Here is a 25,307-nt window from a genome sequence, read left to right on the forward strand (position 1 = left end):
TACATACTGTATACGTACACACACACACACACACACACACACACACACGCACACACGCACACATACACTGCCAGCTTTATCTGAGTACTCTGGGCAAAGCTGTCTCCCTGCTTCTTAGCTCACTTTTGCTATATGTGTAACTGTGCTCACACCCCGACTAGGTGCTTGTGCTCTTCCTGTTCTGAAAGAGCTGTCATAATCCATGGTCCTTTGTTTAAGGAAACATCTTAAAGTTGCCTTTTCAGTTGCCGTGTGGTTACTGATGACAGCTTGGCGAGCTCCTAAACTTACTGACATAACAAAATTCTTCTTTGAAGATGGTGTCAAACAATATATATTGGATAGGATGGTTTTAATAGATTTTGGAAATTTATAATCAGGTTTTTTTGTAGTTACATTTAAAATTGTTTTCATAACAGCATTTAAAAATGTTTTGTTTGTCAGAATCCAGTAGGCTATGGTGGTTAATTATTAAATATATTTAATATAAATTAGACATATTTTATGATATTAATAAGAGTGGTATTCAGAATCTGATAATTTAATTTAAAATTACTTAAAGATGAATGATAAATAATTTCATTAATATGAAATATTAAACTTGTGTTAGAAATATGTTAAGAATGATAAGCTGGAAATTAAGCTTGATTTGGTATCTGAAGAACTGATTCAGAGAAGCCAGCAAGAACGCCTGTACTTGAAGGATGTGAAGCGGATGGAGATGCAGATTGAACCTACTGGTCTCTCGAGTGACCGCAGAGGTGCCCTTGTGGCTGATATTTGAAAAGGTAGACAGGGGTGTTGCAGGCCTGAGAGAGTCGGCAGCTCCTACAGTCTTGTCAGAGACAAAGTAGTGACATTTTTTTCCCCCCAAAATAGTTTTGGAAAGATTTGGCACCAGAAGGTGAAAGTAGGGTCCCTAGTGCCAGAGATTCCTGAAAGTAGTTTTTTGAATTTTCCAGCATTTTGGAAGTCTCTTTCCTTGTGAGGCTCCTTTTTTTTTTTTTTTTTAAAATTATGTTTTAATAAAGATGTATCTTTTTATATTGGTGGCCACCATAATATCTTTCTGCATAATAGCATTATACAGACATTGACCTGGACCAGTTCTTTCTTGACTATGCATCTCACATATCCTATTAGAGAATGAAGCATTCTAGGATAGAGGAAAGATGCTTTATTTATTTATTTATTTATTTATTTATTTATTTATTTATTTATTTATTTATTTATTTTTTGGCTTGGTTTTTCTAGACAGGGTTTCTCTATGTGGCTTTGGTGCCTGTCCTGGATCTCACTTTGTAGTCCAGGCTGGCCTTGAACTCACTGAGATCCACCTTCCTCTGCCTCCTGAGTGCTGGGATTAAAGATGTGCACCACCACTGCCCGGACTGAAAAATGCTTATTTTATTTGGAAAAGAAACTATAGTTATTTCAGTAAAAATAGGTAATATGTGGAATCGAGGATTAAATGCTTTGAGATTACATCAATTTTTCTCAAGTTTAAATGTTAAAAATTATGTTTTGGGAGCCAATACATTTTATTTTCTTCCTGGATACTATGGTGGACTTACTCTTTATAATGAAGACACAGTGAAAGAAAAAGTATTGAAAAAAGTATGAGGATATGGCTTTTTGAAAAAAAAAAAATCCGATTATCGGAGATGAGAGTCTTTTTTTATATTTCTTGGGAATTAATTTTTTTCATCAGAAAGACTTTTTCTTTACCAAACTAGAACTATGAAATATTACTATTTCATTTACAGAATGAAATTTATACATCTATGGGAACACTGAAGTGTCTCGATTTATCAGATTACAGTTGATAATAAAAGCATTAATTTCCACTTCATCCATTTTAACATTTAGAATCTTCCTGATGTATCAGCATCATTACCTTCCCAGAATCGTCTTTCTCTAAACTTTAGATACTTCTAAATTTTAGAATTTCTCTAATTTTTAAAATTTTTTTATTTTTATATTTTCTACCACTAGGTGGAGTCCTATACAAATAATTAAAAAAGGCATCTGTGAAAGATAATTCTCTTGTTTAAATTCCAAAAGCATGGGGGTTGGGGGGAGCTAGAGAGATAGCTCAGTGGTTAAAACACTGGCTGCTTTTCCAGAGGACCCAGGTTCAATCCCCAGCACCCACATGGCAGCTCACACCTGTCTGTAACTCCAGTTCTAGGGGATCTGACACCTTCACACCAGTGCACATAAAATAAATTTAAATAAATTATAATTTTTTTTAAATTCCAAAAGCCTTATAATATTAGATAGTCAAATGTTACAGAATAACTTATAACTGAGCACTTGGCTTTGGTGTATGAGATGTGAGAAGACGAAGATGGACTGTATCTTTACTTAAAAAGTTGTCATGTTTAAGAGACTTTTTGTGCATTCCTAGTTTCTAAAATTAAAATATGGGAATAAAATGTTCAGTGTAGTGTAAGTCACGTGTTTTCGTTGTAAGTCATGTGTTTTGTTGTTATGTAGCACAGAATCTTGACAGAGAACTTTATTGTGCTAAGCATTTGGAAGGGTGGCTGAATTTTTCTTTAACATATTTTTAAAAATCTATTCTTTGGAGATTTCACCAGTCCCACTCATTTTCCGGTCTTTCCGTATGTGCCCTCCACCCTTGTAGCCTCCCCATCTGCCGCCAAAAGAAAAAAGAAAAAAGAAAAAAGAAAAAAGAAAAAAAAATGGTTTAAGAAAATGCCCAAACTCAAAACAACAACGACAACAGCAAACAACCCACTCGCTTCTCTGTTTTGCCAGCCTCTCTGTTATATACTTGTTTGTCGTAGTGGCATGGGGATCTTTGGTGTGTCACACAGGATACTCTTTTGCCCAGACAGCTTTACTTGCCAATGTTCTTTGCATGAGTTGTTGTTCAGGTTCAAGGCCTCTGGCTTCTGGTAACCATCAATGTGGGACCCCCAGGGAGGCTCCTCTCTGATGCCCTGCTGTTATGTTCCTTAGGACCAGTCCCTTCATAGTGGGGTATGCTGCCCACCAGTCCCAGCGGCTCATAGTTGGGTAGATACTGGGGAGTGCCAACCAAAACCCTGGATGTGGCATGGTTGGTAGCTGGGTTGGTGGTCCTGGGCCTCTGGAAAATGATCACTTGCACTTAGTGTGTCTTCTACAACACTGAGTATTAATGCTAGTAGCTAATGGGGTTGCATAGTAACCAGGAAGGACTCCTGAGGTTCTAAACGGAGTCCTTGGCTTCTTTGAATGCAGGAAAGCGTTCTGATGCATGCTCTTCATCCCACTGCCTATTCTCCTCAGTCATCTTTTACATCAACCTAAACCAAGTGCATTCACAATATGTTTAACAAAGATCTACATATAGAGCCTCTTTTAAAAGTATTTTGTTGTTTGAGATTATAATTACATCATTTCTCCTTCCCTTTCCTCCCTCCAAATCCTCCCACATAGCCTTCCTTGAGGTACAGGGCCAGCTCTCCCATTCCCCCCAAGGCCAATTCTGCTCCCAGGCTACCACCTCACTCTGCAGCTTGCAAGGGGCAGGATCATCTGGCTAGGGGCAGGGTCAGCTTCCCATGTGTGGTGGTCAGTGAAGAGCTCTGCCAGCTCTCCTGCCCCATGCCTCAGGCTGGTGAGAGGGTGGGGGCAGCTCTCTCAGGGCCAGTGAGGGGTGGGCCTGCTCAGGACGGCCCTCGGACATCAACATGGGTTTAAGCTGCGGTCCAGACCACAGGCATGCTCTTTGCATTTGATGGTAACATGGTCGTGGACATCAACACAGACCCCTGCTGCAGTAGGGCCACGGACAGCACAGGCACAGACATTACGTGGCCTCAGGTGGCAGTGCAGGCCACCCACGTCAGCCTGTTCCTCACCACCAGTTCCACCTCTCTCCACAGCCCATGACCACTCTGCTTCTTTCTCTCCCATTTCTCCACCACGTGTTTGCTCATTGTGGGGCTGCCCGCTGGGGCAGGCGGACCTCTGCCATTACTTCTGCCTTCCTGCTCCCTGAATGAACTCTTACCTTGACATCACTATTTGTGTTAGTGGGCTGGAGAGATGGCTCGGGAGTGAAGAGAGACCTGGGTTCCATTCCTAGAACTCACAGCTCATAACTGTCTGGAACTTGAGTCCCAGGGAGTCTGACGCCCTCTTCTGGACTCCAGGGGCTCTGTATTCACACAGTGCACAAACACTGTACACATGACATTAAAGTCTTCTTAAAAAGGCATCACCTTAAAGGATGTGGAGTAGTATAGCGTTTATCAGCGTTCTCAGGTTCTACCTTGCTAGTAGAATTTGTGAATTGGTGTGCATTTGTGGGAGCTTGGTTAGACTTCCTAGTAGATGTTAGAAATCCTGGGGAAAATCTTTAAAAAAGTAGTTTAATTGAAGCTGTGTGTAACTGAAAATTTTAGAACAGTAATATAACGTGCACTAATATATTAAGTCAATATAGGAACCAACTTTGGGTTAAAGAGTGAGTAATACTGGCAGTTCTCTTTCCTGCCCTACAAATCACGGTTTCAAAGAGGACCGGCGATTGTTCAAGGTAAAGTGCGTCTTTTCAGAGGAGCACGGGAAGGAGCTGGTGTTTCCTCCTCACATCTTGCTCCTCAATTTGTTGCATTTGCAACTTACTGCTGCCTAACGATTAGCCACGCCTCAGTTCCCATCCCCTTTCCTGTGTGTCGCTTGATTTCACCTGATGGGTGCAGCAGTGCACACCAGGATCCCCGCCGAGTCATTCTCAGTTGCTGCTCTTCAGATGTGGGCACGGCTGCTCCGCCTTCCCAGCCCCACTCCAGGGGGGCCATAGAACGTAGTATTTCTTAAGTTATCCTGGATCAGGTAGATTTGGGATTAAGTCTTGGCTGTGTTTTTGTGTGATCTCAGACTTCATGTGTTAATCTTCCTCAAGTGCATTTGAACACTGGACCGCTGGCAGAGTTTGCTGTGGAGACGTAGTGACTGTGTAATGAGGCCCTGCATGAGCAGCGTGACTGGGTAGTCCGCACTCAGTTGGTATTTTTATTACCACCATCACTAAGACAGAAGCAGCCTTCCTGATTCCTTTCTGTACCACACCACCCAGCATTTTACATGGGCTCTGGGGATCCGAACTCCAGTCTTGTGCTGTCATGGCAAGTGCTTTCACAGCTGAGCCATCGCCCCTGCCCTTGGAATCTGCATTGTGAGCACTCCTACATTAGACTGACTGTCTACCACACAACACTGAACTCCTACATTAGACTGACTGTCTACCACACAACACTGAACTCCTACATTAGACTGACTGTCTACCACACAACACTGAACTCAAATGCATCACCTCTCATGGCCCATGAACCTTAAATCAAAATAGGTAGTCAAGTGTTGTGGTTGCTTGTACCAAAGGGGTTTCTTAGGATGTAAGATCACCCTCTCCCACTTCCTGTCCCTCCTCCACGTCCCTTTACCCATTCCTCTCTTCTCCTTCAGTTCTCCCCCGCCCCACCTTTCCTCCAGAAAGAGCACCAAAGACCTGGAGGAGATGAGGGAGGTCAAACATATAAGAACACACATTTTACAGAGCATAGGACAGGAGTATACTTGATGTGTTCAAGAATTCACGAGGTGGGGGCTGGAGAGATGGCTCAGCAGATAAGACCACTGGCTGCTCTCCCAAAGGTCCTGAGTTCAATTCTTAGCCTCCACATGGGATTGATCTCTCTGGTATGCATGCAGACAGAACACTTATACCTAAAATAATACATAAGTAAATAAATTGTTTTTGAAAAAGAAAACAATTTACTAGGAGACCAGTGTTGCTGGCAGAATCAGTAAACTGGAGATTAGATAATAGGAAGTGAGGCCAGTGAGGTAATGTGCAGCAAAATTTTCCAGGGCTGTTTCAAGAGACAAATGATTTGAGTATGAGACCTTCTATTTTAATAAAATCATTCCCATTATACATCATGTGGCTGCTGTGTAGAGAAGATACTGGAAGGTGGAGGCAAGGTAAAATCACTAGTTAGGAAGCAAATGGCAGTAATTGAAGCAAGACATGTTGCTGGCTTAGACTAGCTAGGGTGATGTCAATGAATGTAATAGGTTTGCTAGATCAGAGGTGGCCAACTTAAAAAAAACCAAAGCATTAATTAATTAATTTTTTTTGTGTGTATGTATGTATGTATGTATGTATGTATGTATATATGCATGTATGCAGTATATCAGTACACATGCTGTGTGTGTGCATGCTCCATGACATAGGCAGGGAGGTCAGAGGACAGTTTGTGGGAATTGGTTCTATCCTTCTGCAGTTCAGGTTCTGGGGATCCAATTCAAGTGGTCAGGCTTGGCAGCAGGCAACTCTACCTGCTGAGCATCTCACCAGCCCCAGCCAGCCTTGACATTGCGATCCGATGTTGTCCTGTACAGATGTGTTGGGCTGCATCACTGTCCTGGGCCGTAGATTGATATGCCTGTGCTAAATCATTTGGGGTTGGAAGCGGGAGAAAAAAAGACAGGGTTGATTTCAGGGGGTTTTGTCTGAGAAACTAGGTCAATGGGGTTTACTAAGATGAGGAAGATTATGGAAAAAGCAGGTTTGGGCAAACTGGGTTAGGAATTCCCTTTTGAATAAACTGAAAATAAATGCTCATTACACTTTCATTTGGGGAGATATGAGTCTGAAGTTTGAGGAGCGGTTAGAGGTGGAAATACAAATTTGGAAGATGTTTGTGTGTTTGTAGAGTCAAGCTGAAATCAAGAGTGTATGAATGAAAAAGAAGGTGACCAAGACTGGAGTGTCATTCTAGCCAAGCACTCAGAGCCCAGGGTTTACTTACCGTCCTGTGTGGTCTCTACTGCTAGTAGTACTTAACTCACTAAAGACTGAGGCCCGAAGCTGCCCACAGAGGCTTTGGTGTGTTTGGGGAAACAAATACATAGCATATCTAAACATTTAAGTTACAATACAGAGGACTATGTGAGTACATGGCAGAATAGCTATCAAGGATACAACTTTATCTGCCCTACAGAGGAAAGGCTCACTTCACACAGAGATGACTGACAGAGACCTGGTGGGTAAAACAGCTTGCACTGGCCCTTAAACAGGAGGCAGTGGCTGGGGACGTGCAGCCACCTCCAGGTTCAAAGCCATGTGGACACGCCTGCCAGATTCTGTCAGAGGTGCTGTGCACACAGTTCTGCTCGGAATAGCAAATGAACACTCGAACACTCGTAGTTAGCAGTGGGAAAGGCATGTAGGGCAGGGGAAGGAGAGCGTCTGTTTGTCTTTCTATAGTGCCAGTGTGTGGGCAGTCCGTCCTCTGTTGCTAGTGAAGTCACTCATGCCTCGATGTTCAGAGCCTTTTATCAGGTACAGTCATGTGAATGGGACTGATTGCCTGTGTGAGTCTGGCTCACTGCCCACTTCGCGACCTTGGAAAGCAATGGCCCCTACTTTCATAAATCTTACTGTTATGGCCTCTGTGTAAATAGACAAGACATTACAAAATGTTCACTCCCAGAGCCAAGGACAAGCTTACTGCATAGCAGAGTACATCACCCTTTCTGTGGAGTTAGCATGAGCTGAACTTTGTTTGCAAATGCTGTGGTAACCACAATATGATTAAATTTTGGAACCAGATGGCCAAGATGCATATTCTCACCATAAATCTTGAATTGTGGAATTTATGGCAGTTATAGTGAATAATGTATCCCAAAAGCAAGGGTAATAACAATATCCACTTTCTAGGCTTTTTGTAAAGATGAAAGAGTTACTATATAGCTTTTAGAACATATTCTGACACAGTAAATGCTGTAAAAGTCATGAGTTTCTTCATATATTTCTTACACTATTGATTCAGTTTTGAGCCTTAGTATGTTAAAGATTAATATTTGACCCACATCTCCCAAGCCTCAAGACTTTTATTTCTGGACACCTAGGAATATATTTAGAGGAATATTAACATACTCAAAAAGAAATGAAATATTTTCCTTTAAAATTACTTCTAATGAAGGTAATAACTGTCCGATTCATTTACTTACCTAGAGAGTAAATCTCTAGTTACTGCAAAGATTGTGCTTAATAGGGGAAACTTTTGGTGAACTGAGAAGTTACTCTTAGTTCTCTTTTACATACAGGTCTGTGTATGATGATCAACCAAATGCACACAAGAAGTTTATGGAAAAGCTAGATGCTTGTATCCGCAACCATGACAAGGAAATTGAAAAGATGTGTAACTTCCATCACCAGGGCTTTGTGGATGCTATTACGGAACTCCTTAAAGTAAGGGCTGATGCAGAAAAACTGAAGGTAGGAAACACGTTCAACTTCTCTTTGCCTTTCTTTATTAATTACATAATACTCTAATACATCGGCCAATGAGTGCACTTTGGGGAAGAAAACAGGGTATGCACTTGAGAGTGTTCCTTGTGCTTCACTAACACAGTTGTCTGCACTAATGACAGGAATGCTTTTGCCTGATGTCTTTTCATGCAGGAAATGTACTAAGCCTTACAAACAGGGAAAGGCCTATTTACAGTTCAGGGATTTTTAAAAAAATGATGGTACAGTGGTGTTAAAAAGCTATCCTCACTGGGCGGTGGTGGTGCATGTTTTTAATCCCAGCACTCAGAGGCAGAGGCAGGTGGATCTCTGTGAGCTCAAGGCTAGCCTGGTCTACAGAGTAAGTTCCAGGACAGCCAGAGCTACACAGAGAAACCCTGTCTTGAAATACCCACCCCTCCCCAAAAAAAGCTATCCTCTAAAGTCATGAAAATTTAGTACAAATTATTTCATGCTATTATCTAATTATATTGAAAATTTATTAAAGAAAGTTGCTCACATATTATGATGTATTGGAGGCATTATTTATTAAACTAGGCCTGGATTTGTTCAGTCAGAATATAAAATATTTAATTATAGGAATTGTCTTGTCTTTTCATTTAAAGTGCTTCTCAGGCAGAATACGAAGATGATGATTAGAAACCGTCGTATAAAGGATATTCAGATAACAAGAGACCAGACACACCATCAGTGAGGTCACTGAACTCTTCTCTTCTGCAGCTAATGAGATTTTTCATAATAAGAATGTGCTTCCTCATATGATGACCTAATGAGTCACTTAATATGTGGGAAAATCGAGGCTGAGCTTCGGCTGCACCTGTGGCTTGAACATGTTGCTGTGGGTTGAGATTTCTGTATTTGATGTTAATCAGCCTCCCAGGGTTTGCATTGAGAAAGTATGAATGTTTAATTACCGTAAAATGCAATCGCCATTTCCTACAGACAGTGAATGGCACATAGACCTCATTGAAGTTATCAAAAAGGGACCAGTGGTCAATTGGGTCAGTGATTTGAATTGTTTGACAGACTTAGAAAAGCAAGTAAAGTTCAAAAATCCTGAGTAAATTTGAGAAGTTTGCCACAGAATCTGTTAAAAAGAACTGTCATAACCAATTGAAGTTAACAAAAGTCCTTTTCAATCAAAAGTTCAAGTTCAAGCTGTAGAGTTAATTTGAATTTGCATTTCTTTGTTCTGAGTTTCTCATGAAGCATGATCTGATTACAAGGGTGAGCAGTTACATCAGGGCAGCTTCATGCATGTTTGTCTAACTAAGGCGGAATTATTTTTAAGGTGCAAGTTACTGACACCAACCGAAGGTTTCAAGATGCTGGAAAAGAGGTAAGAAAAGGATGGTGGATGGATAGAGGGATGGATGGATGGATGGAGGGGGAGAGAGAACTCAGTATATATGGATGCCACTGAACTTCAAAATTGTCAACACTTTTGTTTTTAAGGTGATAGTACAAACAGAAGATATTATTCGATGTAGAATTCAGCAGAGAAACATTACAACTGTTGTAGAGAAATTGCAGTTGTGCATCCCAGGTGAGCCAGACCTGCCTATGGAATGTTTGGTGCGGTAAAATTACAATTGGATACTATTGAATAGCCGTCTTCCCTGCGGAATGAGACTGTTGTGATTGCTCCCCAGCAACACATATGGTTGCCTTTAACGTTTGCTCCTTCTCTGGCTTTCTGTGGGTTTTAGAAAGTAAATGTTTCCATTTCACCTGTTTCCTAAACATCTCTGCATTTCCTCTCTGCCTAGCTGGCCATTTGGGTCACCTCCCCACCAGAACCCCGCCTCCATGCTTGTCTGTTTTCCCTCAGAGAGAGTGGCCTTTAGTTTTGTTTTTTCTGGTCTTCATCTAATTTGCCTGATTTTTTTACCTCTAGTTCCCATTGTTTTCTGTTTGTCACTTAACAGGTTCATTTTGCTTTGTTCACAATCTCATTTTGCCAATAAGGTGAGGAAACATTATAAACCCTGGGCCTCCCCTCTTTTGCCTCTCTTGATAGTTTTTTTGGAAAGACTTAGTTCCTGGCCTGGCCCAGATGTCACATAAACTCTCAAGAACTAATGAGTATTTTCTTTTCTCTGGACTTACTGTGTTTTAAGTTGAATGTATCTCCTGTTCATATAGCAAAGCAGGTGTATGCCATTTCTGTTTCTTCACATTGTCAGTGAAGTCCATCTCAGCGTCTGATTTAGCTTATTTCCTCTTTAGGAAGAACCTAACCTTCCATAACTAGGGAAATAAAATACCATGTATACGATTTATGTGGTAGAAATTTAGCTTGGAATAGAAATGATATTGTCAACATTGTCAGTAGTTTTTCTTGGCTAAGATAAATACATTGTTTTCTCACTAATGAGAATAGCTTTTCTTAGAACTCCTACAAGTCCACTTAGTTGAGTATGTAGTGGACCAGGGATATTTGCATGTTAACCTTGAGTAAATAAACTGCCAGTTTTCTAAAGGTTTCAGGGTTGGCGAACACTTTGGATGGGTTTAATAGTTCCTCTGTTGTATTAGATGCATTGGATTAGCCATGAAGACAGCGTCTTCACTGAGGGCTCTGTCATTTGTCACTTTAGACAGTAACCCTAAAAGTGGGTGCTGGCGGAGTGAATGGCAGAGAGCTGGATTCAGCATGCACCTTAGTGGGCTGTAAAACCGAGATGCTGGACAGCAGCTCTGAGTGTGTGTGAATACTTACTCTTCACCGCCACACCCAGAACCTCTCCCTCCCCCAGTCTGCCCTTTGGATGAACAACACATACATTTCCCCATGTGTCAGGTATTATAGAAGATATTGGAATCACACAGTTCAAAGTTTATTATTTTATTGAACAATTGTATTTCTGGGTCTATTTCCACTGTTATAACTCACTGTGCTGTTAGCATTTGATAGTTTTCTTTCTTTGTAGATTTGGTGTAAATTTCCTTATGCAGTTAGTTAATGTTACTGTCATGCTATTTATGTTCAATCAGATGATCTCACTGTCACTCTGTTTTCTTTCGGAAGTAACTAAATTAGAAACTTCTAATTCCACTTCTGGAAAGAGGTATTAGTAGTTTCTGAATAGAATAATTATTAATAGGTTCCTGTCTCATTGCAGGTATCAGGATATACAAGTGTTCCAGCCTTAATATGTTAATGTATATAATGTTTAATATGTGCAAATTAAACCATTTCCATTAACAGCACATATAATATTTTATTTGAGAATATTAACTCACCACTTTGTAGTAGAGAGAAGACTAATGAATTTGTTATGTCAAATGTACTTTTCTTATAAAGCTAAAATGTTTTTGTTGCAGTGCTGGAAATGTACAGTAAGCTGAAAGAACAGATGAGCATGAAAAGGTGAGTTCGCTTCTCTGTTGTCTTAGGAGTCCTTGTCAGTAAGCACAGGTCAACTCAGTGTGAACCACAGTGAAGCTGAATTTGGCTTTCTGTCTTCACTCTAACCTTTCTCATGCAACGTGCTTATCTTTATCACTCAGTAAAGCAAACTGTAGCTGTGTGTTTATGAATCCTTGTCCTTTATAAGTGATATGAGGGGGCTGGAGAGATGGCTCAGAGGTTAAGAGCACTGACTGCTCTTCCAGAGGTCCTGAGTTCAATTCCCAGAAACCACATGGTGGCTCACACCCATCTGTAATGAGATCTGGTGCCCTCTTCTGGTGTGTACGCATACATGCAGGCATAACACTGTGTACATAATAAACAAATAAATAAAATCTTTAAAAAGAATTTCTAAAAACAAGTAAGTGATATGAAAGCCTGGAAGTACTGATAAAGGATGAATAGACAACTCAAAAGGAGTGAGAATTTGTTAACTTAACGACATGTTTTACTATAGTGAGTGAAAGATGTGGGCTGCAGGCAGAGCACAGGTGGTTAGGAGCTGACAGCCAGGACAGTGTGCTTCACCTTCTGCTTCATAATACAGATGAAAATGGGACATGAAAAGTGATATGAAGTGGTTTGTTGATTGCCATAGGAACACTGATAAAATGATGTCCAAGATGTTTAAAAATGAACAACTCCAAAGTAACATTGAAAAGCTAAAAACAAAACACAAAACAAAACAAAACAAAACAACAACAACAACAAAAAACCCCTCAAGACACATGTGGATTGGTGAAATAATCTTTTAAGTATTTATAAGCAATTATAACATGTAATACACAAATCCATAGTCAGTGAATGCCTCGCTTTACAGTGCTGCTCCTTGAATTTCAGTATGTTTGCCAACATGTATTAATTTGTAGAATATGAAACATAAATAAGCCAGAAAAGATAAGTCTTTTGTTTATATACTACTAATATGTTCTCTCTTTGTATTATGCATTCTCATATTTTAAACTTCAAAAAGTTTTATGTGTTTGTTACAAAAAACAAGCAATCTGCCCCAACCCCCCAAGCCCACCAAGGTTTATTTTCCCTTATTTTCATTGACCAGCTAGCAGTGGAGTAAGAAAGAAAGATATTCAGAAGCAGAAAAAGGTAAAAGCCCAGAGGCAAAAGATAGGATAATTTAAAGATAAGAAAAGCTGGCAAGAAACAAGCCAAGCTAGAGCCAGGCATTCATAAGTAAGAGTAAGACTCTGTGATGTTAGGGAGCTGGGTGGAGGCCCCCTGAAAGAGCACAAGCAAACAACAACATTTTGGCGCCCAGCATGGGGCTAGAGTAAAAGAAAATCTAACAACACTGAAGTCATTCTCATTTCTTTTTCTTTTCTTCTTTATTTTTCGAGACAGGGTTTCTCTGTGTACCTCTGGTTGTCCTGGAACTCACTCTGTAGACCAGGCTGGCCTTGAACTCACAGAGATCTGGTTGCATCTGCCTTCCAAGTGCTGAGATTAAAGGCATGCACCACCATCACCTGGCTTCATTTCTTAACGTTTCCCTTAAAAAAAACAAACAAAAGAAAACCACCTTTGTCCTCTGTTCTGTAAATTCTTTATGATGTTTTCTTGGCCTTTGTTTTCAGTGTGCCTAGGTACTTGGGCAGCCACCTTTTAAAACACTTTTTCTGTATTTTCTATAATTGAGTGTTTTGCCTGCTTGTATGTATGTGCACTGTGTGTGCACTTGGTGCCTACAGAAGCCAAAAGTGGGTATTGGATTCCCTGAGACTGGAGTTACAGTTGGTTGTGTACTGCCATGTGGATGCTGGAAACTGTGGTCCTGTCCACTGTAAAAGGAGCAAGTGTCCCTAATTACAGAGCTATCTCTTCAGCCCCAGGAGCCACACTTTGACTTGGAAACTAATCTTTAATCTTATAATGTGCTAGGAAATTTTCTTGATATAAATTTGCTTGAGAACTGACCTATTGTCTCCCCCTCTCCTTCTCTCCTTCTCTCCTTCTCTCCCTCCCTCATTCCCTTCCTCCTTTCTTCAGAAACAGCATCTTACTGTATCCTACCATACACTGAACTTATAACCATTCTGTCTCAGGCTTCCGAACACTGGCATGTAGCAAGCTTTTTAGTCAGATTGTCTTTGGACCTCCAGCCTGCGAATAATGATCTGGAGACTTATTATTAATTATGAAATCTTGGCCTTAGCTCAGGTTTTTCCCTAACTAGGTCTTGTAACTGAATTGACCCATATATATATTTATTTTTTTTTCAAGACAGGTTTTCTCTGTAGCTTTGGTGCCTGTCCTGGACTAGCTCTGTAGACCAGGCTGGCCTCGAACTCAAAGAGATTCACCTGCCTCTGCCTCCTGAGTGCTGTGATTACAGGCGTGTGCCACCACCGCCCGGCTGACCCATTTTTTTAAATCTATGTTCTGCCATGTGGCTGAGGTACCTCTCCTCAGTATGGCACGTCCAACTTGCAGTCTGCTGGTGAAATCCTCACACCTAGGTTCCTTCTTCTCTCTCCCTGGAAAGCCTGCCTGTGCTCTCCTGCCTAGCTATTGACCCTTCAGCTCTTTATCAAACCAATCAGAAGACATCTTAGGCAGGGGACACATCTCTCTAACATACACAAATATTCTGTAGCACTTACATGACTGGCACGGGCCATGCCTTGTCACAAGATTTGATATATTCTTTTTTCCACTATTTTTCAGTTTAAAGCATTTTATAGTTTTCCTTGGATCTTTGAAACTCAGGATGTTTTTAAGTGTGTTGTTTATACTTCTGAGTCCTGGAACCACTTGATCAAATGACATACTATTTCAGTTTCCTCATCATAGTGTATAAGTAGTATCGATGCCAATAGATTATACCTCAGAGGCTTGAAAGAAAGAAGTAGCCTGTGAAAATGTGTGTCAGTTTTTCTGGGCACAAGCTCTGGGTTCCTAATTACTATACACCTGATATCTCCCTTAGTGCCTGATGAATAGTGGTATTCAGAAAATATTTGTTGAGTTGAAAGAAATCACTCAATAAGCGATTTTCATCTGACTTTTGAGGCACTTAGTAATATTTCTAATTAAATAGTAGCATGAAATATTCTAAAAGAAAGTTAAATTTTACATTTGTTTAGAATGAATCGTGCTATAGTTTTTGATGGTACCATTGTGTGGGTGAATGTTATGGTAGGAGAGATAGTAAGAAATTGCATAGTGAATAATTTAGTATTCTATTGTGATTTGTAAATTTATTTACAGTTAAGACATTGTAACAACTATAATTATGTTCCTCATTTTATAGATTTAGCCTGCACTGGAGTTACAGACAGTTGTAAGCTGCCATGTGGGTGCTGGGAATTGAACCCAGGTCCTCTGGAAGACCAGTCAGTGCTCTTAACAGCTGAGCCATCTCTCCAGCCCCCATTTTATAGATTTAGATGGAATTAAGTAAGGAAGGTTATGTTAGTGGAAGCCATGAATGTTAGCTGCCAGTGTGTGTCTACTATACATAGTTGTGTTTAGTAACAGAGATAAATGTTAATTTTACTTCTCCCTGGTGCTGTGTGTGGAACCTGAGGCCTGTGTGTGCTGGGCAAGCGTCCCAGTAGCCAGCTGCAGTCCTTCTCTTTGAGGGGGTTTGCTTGTGAAGGTAACGGCCATGAACTTCTTTCGGTTTCCTTTTCACCTCTCACAGGTACTATTCTGCACTTAAAACAATGGAACAGCTAGAGAACGTGTACTTTCCCCGGGTCAGTCAGTACCGCTTCTGTCAGCTAATGATAGACACGCTTCCTCAACTCCGGGAAGATATCAAAGAAGTCTCCATGTCCGATCTCAAGGACTTTCTGGAAAGCATCCGAAAGCATTCTGACAAAATAGGTGAAACAGCCATGAAACAGGTGAGTTTAACATTTTAGTTTAATATTCTTGATTCTAGGATGTAAAATATGGCCAAGGTTTACCTTTTGACATGCTTATTTGTGTTGAAGCTTACCATTTTCTAATCATCCCTGGTCCTCCTTTAGAATGGATTTTATTCAGTATTTTCTTTGGACTTACAGATATATTTTTCTAAATTTTATAATTTAATTTAATTTTCCATATCAGCCATGGGTTCCCCTGTCCTCCCCCCTCCCGCCCCCACCTTCCCCCCAGCCCACCCCCCATTCCCATCTCCTCCAGGGCAAAGACTTCCCTGGGGATTCAGCTCAACCTGGTAGATTCAGTCCAGGCAGGTCCAGTCCCCTCCTCTCAGGCTGAGCAGAGTGTCCCTGTGTAAGCCCAAGGTTCCAAACAGCCAGCTCATGCACTAAGGACAGGTCCGGGTCCCACTGCCTGGGTGCCTCCCAAACAGTTCAAGCTGGCCTGATCCAGTTGGGGGCTCCTCAGCTTTTGATTCATAGTCATGTGTTTGGCTATTTGTCCCTGTGCGTTTTCCAATCTTGGTCTCAACAATTCACACTCTTACAGTCCCTCCTCTTTCTCGACAATTGGACTCCTGGAGCTCCACCTGGGGCCTGGCCACTTCCCTCAGTCATAGGATGAGATTTCTAGCACGACAGTTAAGGTGTTTGGCCATCCGATCACCAGACTATGTCAGATATTTTAAAATTTTAAGTAAAGTCATTTTAATTGAATTCTTCAGTCATACACCAGCTAAACACTCAGCAGCCTGTCCTCTCCTTCATGTGGCTTTGCACTAATGTTTTCTAGCAGTCAAATCTAACTTAAAAATAAGTGTCAGCCACAGAAATGGAAACAGTTGTATGCTAAAGTCCTAAATTGCCCCTTTTTAAAGATTGATCTTTATTATTTTTATTATGTGTATGTACTTGTGTCTCGGAGTAGGTGTGTATATGTGTGTGCAGGTGCCTGAGGCAGCCAGAAGTATTGGATCCCCTGAAGATGCAGTTACAGGTCATTGTGGGCTGCTTGAAATGGATGCTGAGGACTAACCTCTAGTCCTCTGCAAAAGTAGCAAGTGCTCTTACTGCTGAGCTACCACTTCCATAAATTGTTCCTTTTAAAAACATATTAAAAATGCAGTTTGAATTAAAACCTACAGTTCATTAATAAGATTGGAAACAAGTATAATAGTCAGGCGGTGGTGATGCACACCTTTAATCCCAGCACTCTGGAGGCAGAGACAGGCAGATCTCTGTGAGCTCGAGGCTATCCTGGTCTACTGAGTGAGTTCCAGGACAGTCAGGGCTACAGAGAGAAACCCTGTCTCGAAAAAACAAACAAAACAATAAAGAAATGAGCATAATAAAAGATAAAATGCAGTATGGCAATTAGCAGAGCTGAAATCAGATCTTAATCTTTCAAATAAAGTTGATACTTTTTTGGGAGTATTTGAAAGAGAAGAAGAAAGTACAATCAGTAATTAAAAAGAGGACATTGCTAAGATCCCACACCTACATTTAAATAATAAATTATTGGGTTGGGAGATGGCTCAGTGGGTAAAGAGTACTTGCCAAGCATGAGGACCTGAGTTTGATCCCCAGAACCCACATAAAAGATCCAGACATTGTGTGTGCTTGTAATCTCAGACCTGGAGAGGCAGATATGGACAGATCACTTGTGATCACTTGGTCAGTCCCAGTCTCAGGGAGAGATCTCATCTCATTTCAAATCAATCAGTCAGTCAATCAATCACGGTCCTGAGGAATATGGGTTGAGTTTGACCTCCCATGTACATGCTTCCCCCAGCCCCAACACACACAAGAAACAACTTAGAAAAAGGAATATGTTATGAGTACTTTTTGGAGCCCTGTATGGTGACCCACAACTATAAACCTAGCACTTGGGAAGCTGAAATGGGTTACCAGGTTTGTGGCCAGGCTGAGATACACAGTGAGTTCCAGTTCAGTCTGGCTGTATATAAACAGGTAGTTAGATAGATGGATGGGTGGGTAGATAGTAAATGTTGGTTTTGACTAGAATCAATTTTGAAATAATTTGAACCTTGTTCTCCTTAAAATAGGCCCAACAGCAGAAAAGCTTCAGTGTTGCTCTGCAGAAGCAAAATAATGTGAGGTTTGGGAAAAATATGCATGTAAATAATGACAGAATTCTAGAAGAAAAGAATGACATTGTATTGAAACATGTACTTGAAGAGGAGGCTGAGAATGAAGAGGAGGTAATGGGGTTTCTTTCTTCCTTTATTATTGAATAATTTTTTTGCTTCCGAAAGTACTATGTTTTCTATGTGCAAATTGATTATGTCTATCAGTCCATAGTGGACAGTGAGTGATCTGAAATACTGGACTACATATTTGATATGCAAATGGAATATACTGCAGACTATGTGTATGCAGATAGTAGAGCCTAGCTGTTTGGCATAGTTAGTAGTAAAACTAAACTTCATATTTTTTTTGTAGTAACTGTATTTGAACTAACTGTGACAAATTTTTATTTCATCATTTTATTTTTTATATCATGTTTTATTTTAGTGTATGTGTGCATGAGTGTATTTTCCTTCAATCTCTTTCTCTCTCTTTTTTTTTTTTTGGTCATTTGAGACAGGGTTTCTCTGTGTAACCTTGGCTGTCCTAGAACTTGCTCTGAAGACCATGCTGGCCTTGAACTCAGGAACTCAGATCCACCTGCCTCTGCCTCCTGGGTGCTGGGATTAAAGGTGTGCACCACCACCGCCCGGCTTCCTTCCATCTCTTGTGTGGTTCCAGGGATCAGACCCAGGTGGCCAGGTTTGTGTGGCAAGCGTTGAGCCCTCACATTGATGCCGCCTCAGTTTTTCTGAGACTGGGTCTCCTTGGGCCTGGAGCTCTCTGATTGGTTAGGCTGACTGGTGAATGAGTTCAGACACCCACTTGTTTCCCATCCCACAGTGCTGGGTATGGCTACTCCCTCAAGTTCTATGTGGGTTCTGGGGATCCAGAGTCACTTCCTTATGCCTTTGTGGTAAGAACTTCTAAGACGAATTGCTAAACGGTCTTATTAATAAAAACCTGGAGCCAGATATTGGGGTAAATTCCGAAAGATCAGAGGAATAGAACAAGCCAAAGCTAACCTCACTTTACCAACCCTCAGCTTCCAAAGAGAACTACTTCCTGTATACCCACACCTATATTCCTTTCTGCTAACTCATTTCTTCTCTCCACCCAGCTACATCACTTCCTCTTCCTGCCCAGCTCTGTCACTTCCTGTCTGTCTGTACAGACCTCCAGACCTTTATGGTTAACTAGTGTTGGAATTTAAGGCATGTGCCACCACACCTGGTTCTGTTCTTAGTGTGGCCTTAAACTCACAGAGATTCAGACAAATCCCTGCCTCCCTAGTGATAGGATTAAAGGCGTGTGCTACCACTGCCTGATTTCTGTGTCTAATACAGTGGCTGGCTTTTCCCTCTGATCCCCAGGTAAACTTTTTTTGAGGAACACAGATAAAATATCACCACAAGCGCTTTATAGACTGAACACACTCCCCAACCTTCTGACATTTTATTTTAATTTTTATTGAGGGGCTACAAAATAATTCTGTTGTAGCTCCTGTTAATCTTTAAATATTTTAAATTAAATATTTGAAAATTCCATACAGTACATTTTGAGCATACCCACTACCCCATCTCCTCCTATTAACATTCTTTTTACCTTCCCATCCTTTCCCACCAACTTTGAGTTAGAATTTGACAGCTGCTGGGACTTCTTCCTTTCTTCTTTCCTCCTCTTCTTTCTCTTCTTCTTTCCCCTCCTAATTCTCCTCTCTCTCCTCCTTTTCCTTCTAGCCCCATTGAATTCAGTGTGTGTTGCCCAGCCAGCCTTGGGGATGGGGCCTGCCCTGGCCTGTGGTTGACCTACCAGAGGCCACATCATTAAAAAGACACACAGGGTGACTTTCCTTTTCCCAGCCGCTGTCAGACTCTGGCAGGCCCTCAGCTAGGAGTGGGGTAACGTGTCTGCTTCCTCACTCTGCTGGGAGTTTGCCGGCCAGATCTTGCGCAGGTCTTGTGCATGCTGTCACAATTGCTGGGAGCTCATATGTACACCTACCCTGTTTCTTCTGGAAAACAGTTTCCCGAAATTGTCTACCACCTCTGGCCCTTACACCTCCTCTTCCAGGCTCTCTGAGCCTTTGGATGAGTAGTGTGACATGGAGGTCTGATTGAGGGCTGAGCACTCCACAACCTTTTGTTCTCTACATACTGAACAATTGGTAGTCTTTGTGATCAACTGTCATCTTTAAAAAAATGATTAATTTATTTTTTTATTTTATGTGCATTGGTGTTTTACTTGAATGTATGTCTATGTGAGGGTCTTGAATCCCCTGAAACTGGAGTTACAGCTTTTGTGAGCCGCCATATGGGTGCTGGGAATTGAACCAGGGTCCTCTGGAAGAACAATCAGTGCTCTTATCCACTGAGCCATCTCTCCAATTCCATCCTTTACTTCAAATCAATGTTCTTAGATGTAGGGATAAGGACATATTTAGCTCAGTGATACAGTGCTTTTTTTTTTTTTTTTATAATTTATTTCATGGGCATTGTGTGAAGGTGTCAGGTCTCTGTATTACAGACAGTCATATGCTACCATGTGGGTGCTGGGAATTGAACCCTGGTCCTCTGGAAGAGCAGTCAGTGCTCTTAACTACTGAGCCATTTCTTCAGTCCCTAAAAAAAGTTTTTAAAGTAGATAGACAACCCATGTTGAATTCATTCTGATAAATCCCTGAAGAGCTGAAGTTGCCTTCTATACAGGTTGTCATTGGAGACAAATATAATTTTTAGGTTGAATTTTGAGAAAGTATGCAAATTGCAAACATGCTTTCACTGTGAGACACTTTCTAAAATTGACATCTTTGTTCTTAATATTTAGAGGATTTCTGTGTTCTTTTCTCCTTTGAAGTTGTGGATGATAAAAACAGACCATTCCTAACCCAGTTTCCCTTGTCTGTTTTGCACATCTCTAACTGTTGGCAGTATTAGAATCATATGTTAGCTCGAAGTCCATTGCTTAAGGTACTTTTGTTGGTTCTGTTCTGTTGGATCCCTTTTACTGTTTCTATATTTTGTTTTCATAATTTTCCCTAATAAGTAAGAGTATAATCTATCTAGGATTGTGAGAATAGAAATGTGTTCCTTTTATAGAAGGATTCACAGATTTCTCAAGTTTGCCAGACTTTATACTTTTTTTTATTGTTGTTGTTTATTTGTTGTTTTTTGAGACTGGGTTTCTCTGTGTAACAGCTCTGGTTGACCTGGAACTCACTCTGTAGACCAGGCTGGCCTTGAAATCACAGCCTCTGCCTCTTGAATGCTGGGATTACAGGCATGTGTCACCACTGCCCGGTGACTTTATACTATTCTTAATCAGTTCCAAGGAATACTTTTTTTTTTTTTTTGCACTACAACATAATGTGAATACTTTTTATATTATATATTCTAGAAGCTGGCATGCATCTTAAAATTGTTATACTAATTTTAAGTAGCTATGCATTTTTTTCTTTTCTTATTCTTTCTTTTCTTTTTTTTGGAGCTGAGGATTGAACCCAGGGCCTTGCACTTGCTAGGCAAGTGCTCTACCATTGAACTAAATCCCCAACCCCATGCTATGCATTTTTAAAAAACATGATCCATGGGAAGCAGTGATGAAAATCATATGGTTTTGCTACTTTAAATGGAACTTTGTTTAAAGCTAGAGTGTAAATTCATGAGTTACTTTAAACAAAGCAATAATGAATATGTAGTTATCACAGCAATTTTCTGATACTCTATCAAACATGATATGTTTTATACTCAATGGTAGAGTGCTTGTTTAGTGTGTGCAAGGCGCTTGGGTCAGTCTACAGTATAGGAAAAAAGTATTTTTTCTGTATTGATCTCTAACAGTCAACCACAATAGTAAACATATAAGGAATAGACTACAAAAGCAACGAAGTGAAGTGAATGGGTTGTGTTTATATTGTATGTCTGCTGTAGGAGAATTAAAGAAATAGTGTAACAGTCTGTGAGTCGCTCGATATTTGTCTTTAACTTTGTATTATCTAATAGTTTAACCTATCATTTTAAAAAATAGATTTATTTTTTAGGTCTTAACTGTTCAAGATCTCGTTGATTTTTCCCCTGTTTACCGATGCTTACACATTTATTCTGCTTTGGTGAGTATTTTTGCCAATTCTGACCTTACGGAGTCCCATAGTGATGTGCTTTTGATATGCTAAGTGTATCATAGTCTAGGAATGTGTAAGTGTACCCTGTGACATCCACAGAATGATGACTGTGGTGCATTTATCAGAACAGGAGACTGTACTTCCATCTCTTCCTGTTGAGGTTAAGTGGATAGTATTTTTTAATATTGTATTTCAGTGTGTGTTCCACATTATATTGTTAGTACTTTTGATCAAGCAGTCAGTTACCCATTTTTAAATAATTTCTTTATCAAGATGTAATTCAGGACTGGGGATGGAGCTCACTTGTAGAGTGTCTTTTTAGCATGTGAGATGCTCTGGGTTATATCCCCAGCACTACTATCAAAAAGAATGCAAGGAAGAAAGAAATAAACTCTCTTTGTGTGTGTGTGTATGTGTGCACATGTGTGTTCATATGTCTGGTTGTATTTTGAGGGTACACAGGTGTGCATACACGTGTGTATGTGCATGTATGTTGAGACCAGACATTAACTTCAGGAGTCATTAGGTATTGTCTACCGTGTGTGTGTGTGTGTGTGTGTGTGTGTGTGTGTGTGTGTGTGTGTGTGAGAGAGAGAGAGAGAGAGAGAGAGAGAGAGAGAGAGAGAGAGAGAGAGAATGTAGAGGCCAGAGACTAACCTTGAGTGTCATTCATTCCTCAGGTACTATGTACTTTGTGTAGTGTAAAAAACATAATACTTTGTCTATACCATGATGAAGTAATTCTTCCTCTCTGAGTCTTTCAAAGCTGCTACTTTCTTTTTTATAATGTCAGGAGATAGTTATGCATTTAGCTGTATTTGCACCTGAGACAAGCAGAGGCTAGGCTAGACTGTTGCATAACACTGGAAATACGGTTCCTGTTGCTTAGTTACGGGTTTTGGGTGTTGGTTGTTTTGTTTTTAACTCAGTCTCATTGACTTTGAGTCAAACTGAAAATATCAGCCATCTATGTTTACTATACTGTGGTTTAATTCTTTGACTGCTCCTGCCAATCATGTTGAGTTTGGTAGAGAATGATTTTGTGTTTGATAGTACTTAATTTTTCTATCCCTCCCCCCACTTCTTCCCTCCTCCCTTCCATTCCTTTTCATTTTTGACAGGATCTTACACAGCCCAGCCTGGCCTTGAACTTACTGTGTGGCCAAGGATAACCTTGAACTTGATGGTCCTCTCTGCCACTGGCTGGGTTATGTGGTGCTGGAGATTGAACCTAGGGCCTTTGTGTACTAGGCAGTCCACTTGAGACACATCCTAGTGCCTTATCTCTCTCTACTTTTATCTTGAGACAGGATCTCACTAAATTGTCCAGGTTGACCTTGAACTTGTGATCCTTCTGTCTTAGCCTCTTTTTTTTATTAAATATATTTATTTATTAAAATTTTTTCCATTTTACATACCTATCCCAGTTCCCCCTCTCTCCCCTTCTCCCGCCTCCTCACCTCCCTCCTGCTCTACCCCCATCCACTCCTCAGAGTGGGTAAGGCCTTCCATGGTAGTCAACAAAGTCTGGCATACCAAGTTGAAGGAGATCCTAGCCCCTCTTCATTGTATCAGGGAATGGGCTCCAAAAAGCCAGTTCATGCACCTGGGATAAGTCCTGGTCCTACTGCCAGGGACCCCACAAACAGATCAAGCCACATAGCTGTCACCCACATTCAGTGGGCCTAGTTCTGTCCCACGCAGGTTCCCGAGCTCTCAGTCTAGAGTCAGTGAGCTCCAACTAGCACCAGTCAGCTGTCTCTGTGGGTTTACCCATCATGATTTTGACCCACTCTTCTTTTTTTTGAATGCCGAATGCCATTTATTGAAAGAGGGAGGAGGTCTTGAATACAGGCTTACAGCACAATGGGAGAACCCTGGATGGCAGAAGTTTGCTTCTGATGTTTTTTGTTTTTTTGTTTGTTTTGTTTTGTTTTTTGTTTTTTGAGCTGAGGATCAAACCCCAGGCCTTGCGCTTGTTAGGCAAGCTCTCTACCACTGAACTAAGTCCCCAATCCCACTTCTGATGTTTTACAATCTTGCATCTAAGCTGTTAACACCCAATATGCTGGATACATGGACAAGGAGACATTCAGGAGGGTGGAATCTCGCAGGGAATTAGCATAGGGAGGATATCAAGGTCAAGGTCAGCAAGCAATGCAACAGTTACCCAAAACGGGGGCCAGGGACCTACAGGTCCCCCCTTTTACTAAAAAATGAGCTTCTGACTTAGGTTGCATGGGATGTCAGCAGATCACCTTACCCATTATGGAGACACCTGTCCAGGCCACAGAGGTGTTCTGTATTAGGTTGGTGAGTGCCCCGCAGGCATTACCCGTCTCTGAATATTCATTATCATACAGGCTCAGTTGTGTGAGAGCTGCAGAGTTAACTGTTGCCAAAGATCTCTAAGTGGCGCTGGGCTTGCAATCTGTGTTCGACACAGAAAAGACCAACAGAAGTCTTAACCCACCCATAGCCGGTAGGTTAAAGGCAACTGAGCCATTCCCTTCTTTAATGAGCCTTACTTCAAATTGGAAACCTTATAAGATGGTATCCTGAGAGCAAATGGAACTTGAGTTTGTAAATTTATAGCTTTCAAGGCCAATTGAAATGTAAATAACTATTGATTTAAATTTGTCATGCCCAATAGAATGAAAAATTAATCAACTGAGGTAGCTACTTTTGCTGCCAGGGTCTCCACTGTGCTAGCTGTAGTAACCAATTATGAAATGGCAATCCCAGAAACAGTAGTAGTGGTGGTCATCACTGTTATAATAGCAACAATGGCAGCAGCAATGTCAAATTCTCTTCTGGAGCGTGTGGTATCCATTGGCATGGACACAACTCCAGGAACACGAACCAACGAGGCCCATTATTCTTGATCCCAGCACGACTTAAGCTGGCAGCTGTGCAAAAGAACAACTAAGAACCATAAAGAAAAAACAGGCAGCTCACAAGGAACAGAACTAATGGTCTCATAATGACTACATTCAGACTCACAAATTTTAAGGTATCTTCAAAGGGGACTAAATGAATTTCAGGAGGCCAAAAAATGTTGCACAGAGCCACTCCTGAGAAGTAGGTACTACTCCAGCTTGAATAGGGTTGTGAGAATGAAAATTCTTATCTGGCATGCTACTGTTAATAAATGGAGGTCAGTGATCTTCAGTGTTATCCTTAATCTCCTAGGTGTCTGGGTGACACATTCTCAAACATACTTGAAAAAGTAGTTACCATACATTACCTTCTGGAGAATCCAACCGCATGGCTGCAGTTCCTAGGCTTATGTTAATGCTTGCCAAAGCTGGCCATATTGGGTTTTCAATCCCTATTGGCATCGGGAGAGGAGAGTTTTTCATGAAGGCCCAGTAGGTCTCTGCCATTTTGGGCTTCAGCAGCAGCCACAGGGCGCCCTCAGCACTCAGAAACCCAGTGAGGAATTTTACTGTCCTGAGG

General features: G+C 40.9%; 1 protein-coding gene across 1 annotated transcript in view; it reads left to right on the forward strand.

The window, feature by feature from the left end:
* Exoc6 (exocyst complex component 6) overlaps window positions 1-25,307 on the forward strand; it is a 131,778-nt gene that overhangs the window by 19,579 nt on the left and 86,892 nt on the right. The window contains exons 2-8 of the mRNA XM_036179024.1: window positions 8,134-8,305; window positions 9,630-9,677; window positions 9,794-9,884; window positions 11,666-11,711; window positions 15,415-15,619; window positions 17,707-17,862; window positions 21,768-21,836. Of these exons, the coding sequence (XP_036034917.1) occupies window positions 8,134-8,305; window positions 9,630-9,677; window positions 9,794-9,884; window positions 11,666-11,711; window positions 15,415-15,619; window positions 17,707-17,862; window positions 21,768-21,836 (787 nt within the window). The remainder of the gene's footprint in view (window positions 1-8,133; window positions 8,306-9,629; window positions 9,678-9,793; window positions 9,885-11,665; window positions 11,712-15,414; window positions 15,620-17,706; window positions 17,863-21,767; window positions 21,837-25,307) is intronic.

This window comes from Onychomys torridus, chromosome 1, assembly GCF_903995425.1.
Source record: "Onychomys torridus chromosome 1, mOncTor1.1, whole genome shotgun sequence".
NCBI classification, from domain to species: domain Eukaryota; kingdom Metazoa; phylum Chordata; class Mammalia; order Rodentia; family Cricetidae; genus Onychomys; species Onychomys torridus.